Here is a 14929-nt window from a genome sequence, read left to right as displayed (position 1 = left end):
GCCATGGGCAGTTCTTGAGCTCACACGGGGGACCCAGCCTCATGGCAACACTCTTTCTTCAGGTGGCCACCATGTCCTTAAAGATCCAGACAAGCAACGTGACCAACAAGAATGACCCCAAGTCCATCAACTCTCGGGTCTTCATTGGAAACCTCAACACAGCGGTGGTGAAGAAGTCAGATGTGGAGACAATCTTCTCCAAGTATGGCCGTGTGGCCGGCTGTTCTGTGCACAAGGGTTATGCCTTTGTCCAGTATGCCAACGAGCGCCATGCCCGGGCAGCTGTGCTGGGAGAGAATGGGCGGGTGCTGGCCGGGCAGACCCTCGGTAAGCATCTCTCCACAGCCTTTCTCCTGGTATTCTCTTGAGCAGGTGCTAGCCTTCACTCTCCAGCTCCCTTCTTAGCCCGTTTTGTTTTTTCCACCACTACCCCTGAAATGTTATAATTGAAATAGTAAATTATATTTAAGCAATAAATTAAGTAGTTATAAAATCCATAGTTGTAGGGAAAAGTTTTAAAAGCTTTTGAAAAGCATTACTGTCCTGTGCCTGGTTTCACAGTGACTCTTAAGTGCAAGCCTTACAGTTGCAGTTAAAATGCTGACACCCCAGAGGAAGGGAATAGGTAGACTAGCCCAGCCTGTTACATTGAGCTCAGATGGCTTAGGTTAGAAGCTTTTCGTGAGAGTCAGGAGAAGGGACTGGGAGCACAAGGTGAATAAAGAGCCCTTTACCTTGGTATAACGTACATGTGGCATGGCCATGCTATCCATGCTGGTGGTCTACCTTGGAGGATATACTGTATTTGTGTACGTGCATATACTTTATAGTACCTGTACATGTTTGAGAAGGGATGTCTATATTCCTGGTATGTGGATATAACTGAACATGTGGACATGTACTATGTGTATAGTAGTGAGTGTCTGTGTATCAGAATGTACTTGAATGTGTAAGGACAGTTCTAGGCATAAAGATGGTGGGCAGAACGTTTGAGTGCCTTGGTTCATTTGCCTATTGGCAGTATGTATACGGTGTTGGAGCCAAGTCTGAGTGTACTTGAGAGCAGTATATATGTTGACTGTGTGTGTGACTTTATTGCCTGGATATGTAGACATGTGTGAAGATGTGTACCTGATACATGTGTTTATATGCATGTACTTGAGAATGTGTGTGTGTGATACACACGGCATGTTTGTGATACATTTGTGATCATGCGTCCATGTGTCTGAATGTAAATATGTTAACAGGCATTTCCATGTGATATGTGGGTATAAGTCTAATGTGTGGAGAACCTTTGTTGGCCATATTAGTAAAGTTCATGTGTATATCATGTAAACACATACGTTGCTGTGTATGTGCACAGGGGTAATAATAGGTATGTAGGTATCCTGCTGTCCTGCCAGCATCTTGACTGTGCCTCCTCCATCCACACAGACATCAACATGGCTGGAGAGCCCAAGCCCAACAGACCTAAGGGGCTAAAGAGAGCAGCATCTGCCATATACAGGTGGGGCACTCTGTCTTGTCAGTCTGTCTTTGGGTGGGACTGATCTCTCTTTCTGTAGAGGGAATGATCACTGGTGGTGATGGTGTGGCAAGCCTAGAATTTGGGGAGGCGTTTGGAGATGAGGGCCTATGGAGAGTGGGCTGAGCGGCCGTCCCTAAGCCCTGGCCCTCTCCCCTTTGTTTCTCCAGTGGCTACAGCTTTGACTATGATTACTACCGGGACGACTTCTACGACAGGTGAGCAGGGGAGGGGCGTGCCCAGGCATGAAACAGCCAAGCTGGAAGGGTCCTGAGAGATTACTGGTGCAGCTCACCCAGTCCTCCAAGTGGGAACCGGAGCCCAGAGGTGTGGACAGGCATCTGCCCAATGCTGTTCCACAAGTTGGTGGCAGAGCTGGGACTAGGGTCCAGTTATGCAGGTCTAGGCCAGAGTTTCCCCCACCCTACACTGTCTCCCACTCTGTGACCACTCTTCTCTTAATCTTGGGGTAAGACTTGATGGGACTGAAAAAGAGACATATAAACATAGAAAGGTGGAGTACAAAACAAGGTGTGTGGCCAGGTGCAGGGAATTTGAACACTCATGCATCTGCTGTTCAATCTACTTAACCTCTTTTAAGTGCCTAGTCAAGTGCAAGGAACCTCAAGAGTTTAGTCTGAGCCTCTTGGCCTAACATTAATCACCAAAGGCCTATGGCCCTTTGGAGGTCAGCATTAGTCTCTGGTAGGCTGTGGCCCTCTAGTCCCATGCCTACCCAGACCCCAGCTTTGAGACTGTGGGCTCCACTCATGCCCCAGCCACATTCTTGAGTGGAAATCATGCTGGGGACTGGCCCAAACTTCTCCTCCACTCTCCTTCCCTCCTCCCCTCTTAACCTCTTTCCTTCCCTCCTTTCCCTTCTGCTCAGCCTGCCCAAGGCTATCCAGGAAGAACAGAACCTCTCTGAGCCTTGGTTTTCTCACCTGTGAATGGTTTCAGGAGACCGTGTGTGTAGGGGAAAGTCCCCCAACCTGGGAGTCAGAAGACCTGGGTGCTAATCTCAGCTCTGCCACTGAATGGATTTTGTGACTTTGGGCAAATCCCCTCCCAGTTTATGAAATGGGCTTGCACCTAGTGATCCCTCAGGGCTCCTCCAGCTCTGGGATTCTGTCAGTGATTCTGACCAAGGCCAGAGCCGTCCCCTCCCCTTGGGGGCAGAAATGCAGGGTCCGGGACTGGGTCCATTCCCAGAGACTCTCCATCTCCAGCCATTACTATCCCAGATCAGAGGCTCCCTAAATAAAAGAGCACCAAAGCATGGGGCATTGAACTGCCCGGTGATGACAGGTATCTTGGCTGTCATCAGGGAAGTGATGCCACAGTGCATCCCTGAGGCCACCGTTCCCTGCAGAAAGATGATAGCAGCAGATGTGGTGGGAGACAACCCTACTCAGCCTACTGAGCTTCTGCCTGATCAGGAAAGAAGCCCTCCTGGAGAGGACTGGGTGATTTTGTGGGGAGCAACATACCACCTGGGAGTCCAGGGGTCTGATTGAGTTGCCCCACCATGGTAATCTGTTGGGCCTCATGCATTCCATCTCTGAAGTGCAATAAGAAGGATGGGGTGATTAAGGGGGCCCGGAATGAGGAGAGGAGCTTGGACTCCAGCTTTATGCCTCTGAGGTCATAGGCCCTTGAATTTGAGGGTCTTAGTACCTTGGTCTTTCACCTTTCACACCTTCTAATGTGTGTTTTTAACCAGGTTCTCTCATGTTCTGCTCTCAAGTAGCTTTCTGGGGGCTTGCAGCAAATTTGGGGTAGCCATCCTCATTAGGCAGATGGGAAACTGAAGCTCAGGCAGGCTTAAGGATTAGCCCCTACTCCTATACCTCCCTGTCGCCAGTTGGGGATTGGTTCTTTAGGGAGAATTGCAAACTCTGACCAGACATTGAGGTGGCAGTTGACTGAGAAGCCTGTCAGGTAATAGAGGAGATACAGATGTCAAGATGATTTAGGGAAGGCTCTCTGAGACTGGTCTTACTTTTTACCTCTCTTTAATAGGGCTATAACCATTAACTTACCTTTTACCCTGGGTGGCTGGTAGGAAAGGTAGATATAGTAAGGGTCCCAGCAGCCCTAGGGTCCTGAGAACACTTCCTCTTCACCCTCAGGGCTTGTTGGGAGCAGGCAGAGGTGTGTAGCAAAGGCTGCCCAGCTCTTTACCAGCCATGCACGTGTTGGTCTAGAGTCACAGTGCTCCCTGCCGGCCACAGGCCATGCTGCAGCCTCTGGCCCATTTGCCCTCACAGGCTCTTCGACTATCGGGGCCGCCTGTCGCCAGTGCCAGTGCCCAGGGCAGTCCCTGTGAAGCGACCTCGGGTCACAGTCCCCTTGGTCCGGCGTGTCAAAACCACCATACCCGTCAAGCTCTTTGCCCGCTCCACTGCCATCACCACTGGTTCAGCCAAGATCAAGCGTGAGTGACCTTATTTTCTTTCTAGATAATTTTTATTTTTCTCATTAGCAAAGTAATAGAATCACATTTTTTTACATTGTAAAATAGATAAAGGAACAAATCTCCCACAGTTCTGCAGCTCTAACACAACCAAGTGAGTATTTTCATGCATTTCTAAGAGGAAAAGGCTGACAAGAGGAAAAGGAGGAGAGGCTTGGATTGGGCACAGAATGTCCAATGCTGTGACATGAAGCCCAGTGAGGAGGAGGTGTCTTTTCCTCTAGTAAGGACAAGGACAGGTATACACAGGTCTGCTAGTCCACAATCACTCTGTTGTGCACATGCTACAGTTGGGCACCTGAGAAATCTGATTGTGAAACATCTACATTTACACACATTGAAAGACAGATACCACCTTGCGGTTCAAGCAAAGACATGTATGCTTGCTTAGGTGCACACCACACACCTGCATTCTTATCCATCTCCAGTTCCTTTCAGAGTTGAGAGGTTGGGGGGAAATATCAGGTTTAGAAAGGTGAGCTGGTCCCTGGAGGAATGGCCTCCAGAAGGTCTTGGGAAAAGCATGGGCAGTTCCAGGCTTTTCCCTGGCCAGAAAAAGAACAGAAGACAGAACAATTCTTGCCACTGAACTGTCTTCCTGATTGACAGAGTGGGGCTAGGGTCTTGTGTTAGTGTCAAGCTTCCAGACCCCAGGTGACGGCCCTGTACTCCCTCCACTCCCAGTAAAGAGCAGTGAGCTGCAGACCATCAAGACAGAGCTGACGCAGATCAAGTCCAACATCGATGCCCTGCTGGGTCGCTTGGAGCAGATTGCTGAGGAACAGAAGGCTAATCCAGGTCAGCTCTGGAGACTCCAAGTCTGGTGGAGGAAGATACAAACCAATACCATCCAGCATGAGCAGGATGATAAGGGCTGGAGGAGGAGCTGGTGGGGGATCAAAGAGGGGTATGCTGGAAGAAGTGATGTATAGCTGTTACTTGTCTAGCTTGGTGACCAGGGCATGGGGCAAAGAGGGACTGTGGTCTGCAGTCCCACCTGGACCCACCATGCTGAGCCCTAAATTTCCAACAAGGTGTTGCCCTTGGCAGTTGCCCCAGGCCGAGTTCTATTCTCCTCTTCCCCCCCTCCCCCCCAAGATGGCAAGAAGAAAAGTGACAGCAGCAGTGGCAGCGGTGGCGGCTGTAGTGGTGGCAGCAGCCGGCCGCCAGCCCCCCAGGAGGACACAGCTTCCGAAGCAGGCACGCCCCAGGGAGAAGCACAGGCTCGAGACGACGGTGATGAGGAGGGGCTGCTGACCCACAGCGAGGAAGAGCTGGTGAGGGTGTGGCTGGGGAGCTGCTGAGACCAGACTTTGCACGCCTAGTCACAGGAGTGCAGTGGGGTGGGGGCAGCCTCTGAGCTGGTTGGCTCCCCTGTGAATTCTCTCCTTCCTCCTTCCCAGGGTTTCTAGTCGTGTGAGGAAGAGGGTAGAATGAGCAGGGAGTAGCTGTGTATTTCAGCCTTCAGTTAGAGGTCCCACTGAGGACAGGTGCCATCCTAGACTCCGTTTTCCACATGGGTTGGAGAAGGGAAATCAGGGGCTCAAGGGAGCACACATGGTCTACAGAGTTCTAGGGAGCATGATTGGGATGGCCTGGGGAAGCCACAGGAATCGGTATCCACTCCAACTGAGGATTTTCAAAAAGCCATTTATGTCTGAGCACAAAACAGGCTGTCTCATGAGGGAGTGAGCTCCCTGTTACTGGAATTCTTTAGAGTGAGGCTGGGGAGCCATTTGGCAAGGAGCCTTTATAACTGGGAAGGTAGACCAGCTTTTGAGTGTATGAGATACCTCTTGGGTGCTTACTACTTGTTTACCTAAAGAGACACTCAATGTACACAGGCCCTGTAGTTTCTAACTTCGTTTAACCGTAACTGCAAGCCCTGTATTGTGCAGTATTGCTCTAGCGCACATTTTAACCCCATGCGGTTACTGATGCTCAGAGGAATCAAGTAGCTTGCTCAGGGCTTTATAGCTCATAAGAACTGAGTCAGGACAGGAGCCCAGATTTCTTCATTGAGTCTGGAACTTTCTCCTTTTCAGCATTGCTGGGTTCTGGCATGAGACAGAAGGCTCATGGCCACTTAAGATGTCCTCTTTATGCCCAACTCATTTCTCCTTTGAACCTAATCTGACACTTCATCTTACTGTCTTAGACATAGTGGTCTCTGTAAAGGCCCTAATGAAGGCTTAGATGGCTCAAAGTTGGGTTGCTCACCAGTTTACTAGGCTTTCAGCCTACCATAGTCAGAGAAGGTCTTTCTGTACAGAAATGTGTCACCTTCCATGCCTAGAACTGCCTTGACACAGTCCCTTCTCTTTGAAAGGGCCCTCAGACCACTGTCAGGATCCCAAGCCAGCCTTGTGTAGACTATCCCCATAGTTTTTCCCCTTGGCTGTCCTTCCCCCTTTCTGAGTGCGTGCTCTGGGCCCCAGGGTAGGACTCAGAGCTGGCAGTGAATGATGTGTGGTTTCTTGTTGCCTCCTCTCTATCAGGAGCACAGCCAGGACACAGATGCAGAGGATGGGGCCTTGCAGTAAGCAGGTATGGCGGTCTTGGCGGGCAGGGGGATGAAGTGGAGGGCATGCCATGAAGCAGAACTGGCAGAGCAATGCTGTGTCCAGCAGTGAAGGCCCCTCCATCCCCGGCTATCCCGCCATGTCCATTTGTGGTGGGGGCTTCATGGGCTTAGGAGCCATGGATGGGCTAGCCATGCTCACCTAGCAACGGTTCCTTTGGCATACTCTGAGGTATGTTGTCCACCTCCACCTTTGAGGAGCTCCAAGTCTGGTGGAGGAAGATACAAACCAATACCATCCAGCATGAGCAGGATGATAAGGGCTGGGGGAGGAGCTGGTGGGGGATCAAAGAGGGGTATGCTGGAAGAAGTGATGTATAGCTGAGGCTGTTGGCCGGGATTGAGCAGAAACATGTGAGGGGACGGCCTTAGCAGAGGCACAGAGCTCTGGTAGCCCTCAGTGTGTGTGAAACAGCCAGGAACCTCCTATGGCTTCTGTCCCAGCTCTGTATAGTAGGAAGTTGCTGCTCATTGTCAAAAGGGTGATGATTGTGCTGGGTTTAGGGGCTGGGACTTGATCCTGTTGGGAGGAACTGTTCTGTGTGCCAGGAGCTGCCCCAACTGTGCAAGATTGTGATTGTGCCAGTGTAACAGATGTAGAAACTGAGGCACTGAAGGGTGTAGGTAGATACCATATATCTCATAAGATCCCATGGTGGTCATTGGTGGAGCCTAGATTTGAATACAGTGGTCTGTGGCCTCAGAGCCCACTGTCTGGCCAGTGTTCACCACTCTACTCTGCCCCTCCCCTAAGGGCCACACCAGCTCTGCTGATTCTCTGCCCTATGCCTCTGGGGGGCTTAAGACAGGCTTGGGTAGAGGAAGGTCTCAAACAACGGAGGTGTCTTTACACATGGCACATTCATGCTGTGAGATGCTCCACCAGCAAGGGTTTCCCATATTACTAAGTTTAGGAAATTCTACAGATGCAGTCTTTCCTCTTATAGCTTCACTTTATTTTCTCAAGGAGGCTAAGTTTTACTTTGTTAAGTCAGTTCACAGGTGAGGTGCAGGGGCCCAGGTGAGGAAATGGAGGCTCAGGGAAGGGGAGAGAGTCATCCAGGGTTGCATGGCCAGAAAATTATGAGGCCAGAGTCAGAGCACTGGCATCTCTCTCTCTGTAAGTAGCAAATACCATTCTTCCCTTTCTTTTTCCCAGCCCCTATTATCAGGAGCACAAGGGGCTCTTCTTCTCAGCCTTAGTTTCTCCTTTGTCTCTCTCTTTCTCAGCCTGACAGGAGCGATGGCCACCGGCAGGAGAAGGGCGTGCACTGTACCAGGCCTTGAGCTGGGCACCCACCCCTGGATACCACCCCCAGCGGGTCCCAGAGGAGAGCTGGCAGCAGGCACCTCCCCCCCCCCACCCCCACCCCACATCCCAGCCAGTGCCACATCCTCTGCAGGTGGAGTTATTGGCCTCCCCTCCCCACGCACCTTTCTGTTGGCCTGCTCAGGCCAAAGGGCAGAGCACAGAGGTTTCTCCACACTCTGCTTCCCCTCCCCAGGACACTTCCAGGCTTGGGGTTTTTCTATAGGTTTGGACAGGAGGGTGGCCACAGGGAGGGGACCCTGACAATAAAAAGATTGGATCCCAACTTTCTCTGAGATGGGATGGTTTGTGTTTTCTCATGAAGGTACCCTGGCTCTCCTGCCCAACCAGAAAGCCAGTCTGCTCCACCCATCTTTTACTCCTCTCTGCAGGGAGCATTGTCTAGGGTGCTCAGTACTGATCCATCTGAGCCTTAGTTTCCAGCCACAGCTAAAATGGGGATTAAAATGGCCAGTAGGGTTGTTGAGGAGGGTCAGATGTGCCAGTGCCCATGAGAATACCTTGGTGGCTGCAGTGCACGTGGTGTGACCTACTTGATCAGGCAGCAGTAGGTCCACCCCTTAGCTTCTCACTGAGTCTGGTCTTTCCCAGCTCTAAAATGATTCTAACATCTGCTGCTTCTCCCCTTTTTCTGTCCTGGTTTAGGACACTTTTTTTTTCATTCGCCCTTTGGCCTTTCCCAGCCTACCTGCCCCATTCCCCACCAACCATCATAGTGTTGTTTCTGAATCATGGCCCACCCCTACATAAACCTTTTCCTTTCAGACTTCTCACCGTCAAGAAAGAATTCCAACTCTTGAATGTGGGGTACATGATTTTGCTTGCTCTGGCCTCTTCTTTAGTCCCCACCTCGCCTGACCCTGTAGAAACCTTACATTGAAGCCATACAGAGTAAGTCCTTCACACCTGTAGGCAGCAAGAATAGAGCCCCACCCCAGTTAACCTCAAGGAATAGGAAGTTGGCATCAGGATACATGTGGCTTGTCTGCACCTATCTTGGGCCATCTGTTTAGACATCAGCTGTGTTGTATAACAACTGGCCAGGTTCATTCTCTCCTTTGGGCAGCCTTGTGTAACATAGGAAACTCAGTTCCGTTATCAGGGGTTTGAGCTCTCCCTCCATGTTACATGTTCCTCAGTCTACAGGCCTGCTGGAATCCTTACTGAGAATCCTGTTTCAAACCAATAGTTATACAACACAACCTCTCCCCAACCTTCCCCTGGGCTTTAGCTCTGGGTTTTCGTGGAGGATGGAAGCCAGGCTTGGGACAGTTCTCAGGCTCCCCTGAGTGTGAAAACCAGGAAGTCTCATTGTCCCATGTCCTCCTCCCAGGGCAGTCATCCTGCCTGCCATTGGCAGTTCAGCAGTCTGAAGGAAACCTGAGTGTGTGTCTGCATTCCCAAGCTTTGCAGGGACCTCACTAGCAAGCCCCAAGGCACCTAGAGTTCTGGACTCAAGCTGAGCCAAATGCCTCCCCTCCTGTGTGGTCATTGCCCCTTGGTGTGATTTGGAACAATATTTCTGCCCCATTGGTACTTTAGATGCTCAGTGGAATCACAGTCCTCTTATGTCTGCTTGCCAGGGGCCTTGGGCAGCAAGGGGAGAAAGAGTAGAGGTTGAGGCTTTCAGACTGAGAGATCCAGACCAGGGATAAAACATTGCCTCTGGGAACTAGGCAAGGCCCTGGCCCAGCTTGCTCAACACAGAAGGTTTTAGTCAGGAGAGATGAAGAAGAGGGTGTCCAGAGGAAAGGTAGGTCCACAGGGAGTATCCCATCCCCCCTGAAGAGCCCTCAGTGGAACATAGCCCTCCAATCTGTGAGCCCCCAAACTTGCATTGCTGCCCAAAGGCCAAAACCCAGCTCTAGCAGACCTGTTTAAGGTGGGAAACAGCTGCCCTGGACTGGAACTTGGGCAGAGTCCAAAGAAGGGGTTTTGGAGCCTGGTGAATTTCACACCAAGGGCTGGTCACACTGTTCCTATGTCTCCAGAGCCTAGTGCTTTGTGCATATTGTACTATAACAACTTACAGACTCTACAAGGCCCTGCACAGTAATGTTTGACTGAGAGCTTGGCGGACAGGTGGAACAGCAGGGGCATGGGCTTCCTTAGTATATCAGGCACAGAAGTCCCAAGAAGAACAGGGAAGACCCTTTTCAAAGCAGGAAGCATTTGCCCTACCGTAGGCCCTATGTAATCACCCCAGCACCAGGACCTCCCCTGGACAGACAGAGAATGGGATCCTTATCCTGGCATCCCAGAAAAGTTCCTGAACTACTTCAGCTCAGAGCTGGGCCCTTGAGTGGGAAGCTCACATTCACAAAACCCTGCATATACATGCCCTTCCTTCCCATGTCTGAGACCAGGAAAGATAACTCCCATTCAATTGCTCAACAGTTTGCATTTTTCTGTCCAACCTCTGGAAACCAAAAGGAGATGGTGAAGAAACATGATACCAGATTCTGCCCGAAGCACCAGTGTTCTCTAGATGTTTTCAAGAGCTGACATCTCATTTGTGATCCTAGTAACCATCTTGGAGGTAGTGTAGACTTGATCTCTATGTGGATTTTCCTTCTACACTGCTGTCACTAAGGTTTGTGACCCTAGATAAGTCATTTTCTGGCTAGATCTGTTTCCTCATCTGTATGAGGGGTTGGACTAGGTCAGGGATAGTGAATGGGCCTTACATCAGTTATTAACTGTTGTTACAACAAACCACCCCAAAATTTAGTACCTTTAATAAACATTTATTAGCTTTTGATTCTGTGGCTTGGCAGTTTGGGTTTTGCACGGCTGGATGGTTCTACTTCTCTGGGCTCTTGTGTGAGTCAAGTCAGTTAGCAAATTGGTTGGGGGCTAGTTGGTCCCAGATAAACTCGCCCATTTGCCAAGCAGTTGGTTGGGCAATGGGGGCAATTAGACTACATATTCCCAGCATCTAGCAGGCAAGATAGGGTAATCCTTGATATGCAAGTGATCTTCAAGCTCTTGTTTGCGTCATGTTTATAAGGTACCGTTAGTCAAAGCAATTCACATGGCTAAGGCCAAATTCCTCTTAATTTGGGGGCTTTCAAAATATGGCCATAATTTGTTTTTAATCTCAGGCCTCATTTCACTTGCCCATTCAGAACATTTAGTAGAAGCTACTGGACTTGAAGCAGTTTTTATACTATTAAGGAATAGTAATTTAATAGTTTGATCATGTTTTTTATTGGCAAAGAATTGAAATGTGGGTATATGAGTATGAGGTATTAGCCAACCCTAGCCAGGTCATATCCTCTGTCATAAGGGCACTAGATACTATGCAGTGGGCCATCCGATGAGATTACAGAAGTAATAGAAGGCAGAACAGGGCAAAAGAGTCTGAGCTATGTGTCCTGGGTTTGAATCCTGGTTGGGGCATTGGTTAACTTGGAGCCAATCAAAATCCCTCCACCTGTGGCCACATTGTTCATAATAAAGTTCCACGGTAATAAACCACTTCATGAAAATCTACTTTGTAAACAGCACATTTCACACTTTATCTCCACAGCCACGCTTTAGGTGAATGTGGTGTGAACTTTAGAAATTAGTAAACTCAAACCTGCCTAAAGGAGTAAGTTTACTATTTCACAAAATGAAAAATCCAGGGGTAGATGTTCAGACCCAGTGGGACCTAGGGGTTCAGAAGCTGCCATTAGCATCTGTTTCTGTATTCCTCAGCTCTGCTTCCTGTGTTGGCTTCCTTCTCAGGCAGGTGCTAAGTGGTGGCAGAGCATGGCGACAGGGTCTGTGAGGGTGGAGGGGGAAGGAGAAGAATCCCCATAGGAAAGTATGAGTTCTGTTGCTGGAAAAAGGGAGGCTTGGGCTGGCAAGTTTCCACTTCTTGTGTCTTGGGACCCAGCCACCATGCTGTGAAGAAGCTGAGGCTACATGGAGAAACAATACGTGTTCCAGCTAACAGCTAGTATTATAGACTGGCAGACATGAGTGAGGAAGCCTTTGGAATGACTCCAGACCAGCCACTGTCAGAGAATTACCTAGTTGACCCCACTAGAAGCCCAGCACCATGAGGGATAAAAATCACATGTTGTTTTAAGCCACTAAGTTTTGGAGTGATTTGTTATATATCAATAGATAACCAGAACAAAAACTGAGACTTGAAGAGGTTAAATAGCTTGCTGTACTTTAGGGGGACTGGGTTAAGAGTGTATAGGCTTTGTGTTAAACTGAGTTCCCATCTAGACTATTTGTTGTGTGACCTTAGGTAAGTCACTTAACCTCTCTGAGCCTCATCTTTATCAGTCTGAAAACCAGAAAAGAGCATATCCATATTATGACAACTCTTAATAAATGATGGTACTATTACCTAATTCAGGTTTAGGTAATTTTTTTCCTTAAAAAATAACAGACCAAGTTTCCATAAAGGAAATTTTTACTTATATTTATACTCACCTTTTTCCAAAATGTATTTCAGGCAGTTTACAAAGAGAAAGCCAATACAACATTATAAACTTGAGGCAAAGGAAGATAATAGCAAGAAGGCTTTTTCTGGTGTTCTGACATCTGTGAGTGAGTGCAGTCCAGAGTCACCAGGTCAGTCGCTAGGCCTGTGGGACAAGCCCAACTGGTCCTCCTGCTTCTATAAATGAAAGGACCCCTCTTTCCTGACTGGTGAGTGGGCTCCTGATACACACCCCTCCTCTACACCTCCTGTGGGAACTTAGGATCAGGATGTTCTTCACAAAGGTGCAGCATCTGAGTTTTGTGTGGGCAAGTGCATACATTTGGTTCTCCTGGGTGCACAGAAGAAAAACTGCCCATTCTTTCTGTCCTGGACCCCATCTCTTCCCCACCCTGCAGTTCCTTCTAATACACACCCCCTTACCACTCAAACCCTACCTGTAGCATCTCCTTTACCCCCTGCAAGCTCCAGTGTCGAGCTTCTTGACCACACAGGAAGCTGCCTAAAGCCGGAGACTGTTTCATTCATCCTTGCCCATAAGAGTTTTAACAACTCTTATGATCAAATACAAACAATCCAATCCAGCATCTACCTTTGTGTTAATTATACTCTACCTCTGCAGCATTTAACTCTACAGGAAGAGGGATATAACATATATACGTATATAAGTTAGCATTTCCTGGATGCTCTGCCAAATTCTTTTAACTCAGATTGCATTATTTTATTTAACCCTCACAACAGTTTCCCAGAGTTAGAGATACTCATCCCACGTTATTACAGATCAGGAAATTGAGGCTGTGGGTTGAACAATTTGCCCAGCCAAGGTCATGTCACTTGGAAGAGGTGGAGGTATGATGCAAACACAAGCAGTCCCTTCCTACATGCCGATCATATATAACTCTGAAACTCACCTGGTTCTTGTGACCATAGTCTTCTCCTCCTCCTCTGCACAGTTTCCTTTGCGGATTCCTCCTCTTAGGCCAGCACCTCTCAACCTTTAATTTTCTTAGCTGACCAGACCTGTGGCATCAGACTCCACACTCATGCCTCCACAATCTCCACCTATAACTCAGGCCTCCCCGGAAGCACCAGGGGATATACACAGTTGTCCATCTGTTAGCTGCACTAGATGTCCGTAAAGACATCTGTCGAAACCTGCCCTGTCTAGCATCCCCTCCAATCCTTCTCTTCATGAATCCCCCATCTGGGGAATAGCCAACTGTCCACCTTGTTGCCCATGTCAGCATCTTCTCATTGTCAGTTTAACTTTCCCATGATATGTCTTGGCTCTAACCTATTTTCATCCCGTTGCCTTGGGTTAAGCCCTTTTTCTCTCTTACTTGGGCTCTGGCAATAACCTAACTAGTCATCTCCCTACCACTTACTTCCCATCAGCCTTTCCTCATTACCACCATTAGTTAGTCACTGCCCAGTGGGTGAATTCCAGACCCCTTAGCATGCATATAAGCCCTCCAGGATCTGATTCATTCCTCTCTCTCTCTCTAGCTCAACACTGGCTCTCCCCCAGTCCGCCCCATGGAACTAATTTTGAAAAGGGCTGTCTGGTTACTGTGCCTTTACAAATGCCTTTACCTGGGATGTTGTCTTCACCTGGCTAACCCTCATCCTTTATAGCTCAGCTAAGAAGTCACTTTTCCAGACACCTTCCTGGCCTGAGTTAGCACTGGCCCTCCGGTGGGGCTACTTCTTTCATAGCTCTGACTAGATTACTAGTTTGCTCATCTGTCATTTTCACTGAACTATATGCTCCTAGAGGACAGAGACTGCCTTTTACTCTAGGCATTTGGGTATTACTTTTGAGCATCTGACACTGAATTGAAAGGAAGCATTGCAGAGGCAGAGTACAGGCTCTAGAGCCTGAATACCTGGGACTGCATCCTGGCTCCACACTTATTAGCTAATAACTCCTTGGGCAAGTTCATCCTTTCTGAGTCTCCATTTCCTTATCTATAAAATGGGGATGACAGTATACCTATCTCAAGGGGTTGCTGTGCTAATGAAATGATTAAGCCTATATATGTATCTAGAACTGTCTAACACAAAATAGGTACTTTGGTAATACTAGCCACTTACTATGTAAGTGATTAAGAAACATGAGAGGTGTCTTGTTACAGTGTACTGGTATATTTGGGACTGAAAAATGGAGCAGCCATAATTCTGAGGCCAAAATAGTTAATGATACTGAAGCTGTTGCCCAGTATATAACTAGGTTTGGAAAAACTTCTCATCGCATGTAATATTTTGGCTTTGATTTAGTTTTTGGCTCATTTAAAGGCTCATGAAAATCTACAGCTGATGAAAATAATTTTAAAAGTTGCCCACTAAAATGGTGGTGTTTAACTTGAATATCCAGTAATGTTTATCCCTTAGAATAGCTGGTCCTCCAGTGGCTTCAAATGCTGTTAATAAAACAAGCCAAGCTTAAATCAAGGGGCAGTAATTAGAAGGGTCCAGGAATATGTTATCAGGAAAGTTTCAAAGTACAGGGGTCATGGCAGCCACAGGGCACCTAGGTGTTTGTCCTTTCTTCTCTCAAAAGCACTACCATTAAT

At 48.4% G+C, this 14929-nt stretch overlaps 1 protein-coding gene across 5 annotated transcripts in view; it reads left to right on the top strand.

Moving 5' to 3' along the window:
• RALY (RALY heterogeneous nuclear ribonucleoprotein) overlaps nucleotides 1–8177 on the top strand; it is a 111065-nt gene extending 102888 nt beyond the window's left edge. For 4 of the 5 annotated variants that reach the window (XM_017663487.3, XM_017663490.3, XM_017663489.3 and 1 more), the window contains 8 exons: nucleotides 63–327; nucleotides 1435–1507; nucleotides 1696–1743; nucleotides 3796–3962; nucleotides 4686–4799; nucleotides 5100–5278; nucleotides 6500–6548; nucleotides 7813–8177. In XM_017663487.3, coding sequence (XP_017518976.3) covers nucleotides 63–327; nucleotides 1435–1507; nucleotides 1696–1743; nucleotides 3796–3962; nucleotides 4686–4799; nucleotides 5100–5278; nucleotides 6500–6544 — 891 coding nt within the window. In that variant the 3' untranslated portion in view covers nucleotides 6545–6548; nucleotides 7813–8177. The remainder of the gene's footprint in view (nucleotides 1–62; nucleotides 328–1434; nucleotides 1508–1695; nucleotides 1744–3795; nucleotides 3963–4685; nucleotides 4800–5099; nucleotides 5279–6499; nucleotides 6549–7812) is intronic. The other variant, XM_017663488.3, reaches the window with a different exon arrangement.
• Nucleotides 8178–14929: the final 6752 nt, after the last annotated feature.

Source organism: Manis javanica, chromosome 5 (assembly GCF_040802235.1).
Source record: "Manis javanica isolate MJ-LG chromosome 5, MJ_LKY, whole genome shotgun sequence".
Classification (NCBI taxonomy): domain Eukaryota; kingdom Metazoa; phylum Chordata; class Mammalia; order Pholidota; family Manidae; genus Manis; species Manis javanica.
Note: the sequence above shows the minus strand (reverse complement) of the source record. Positions and strands in the feature narration are given on the sequence as shown.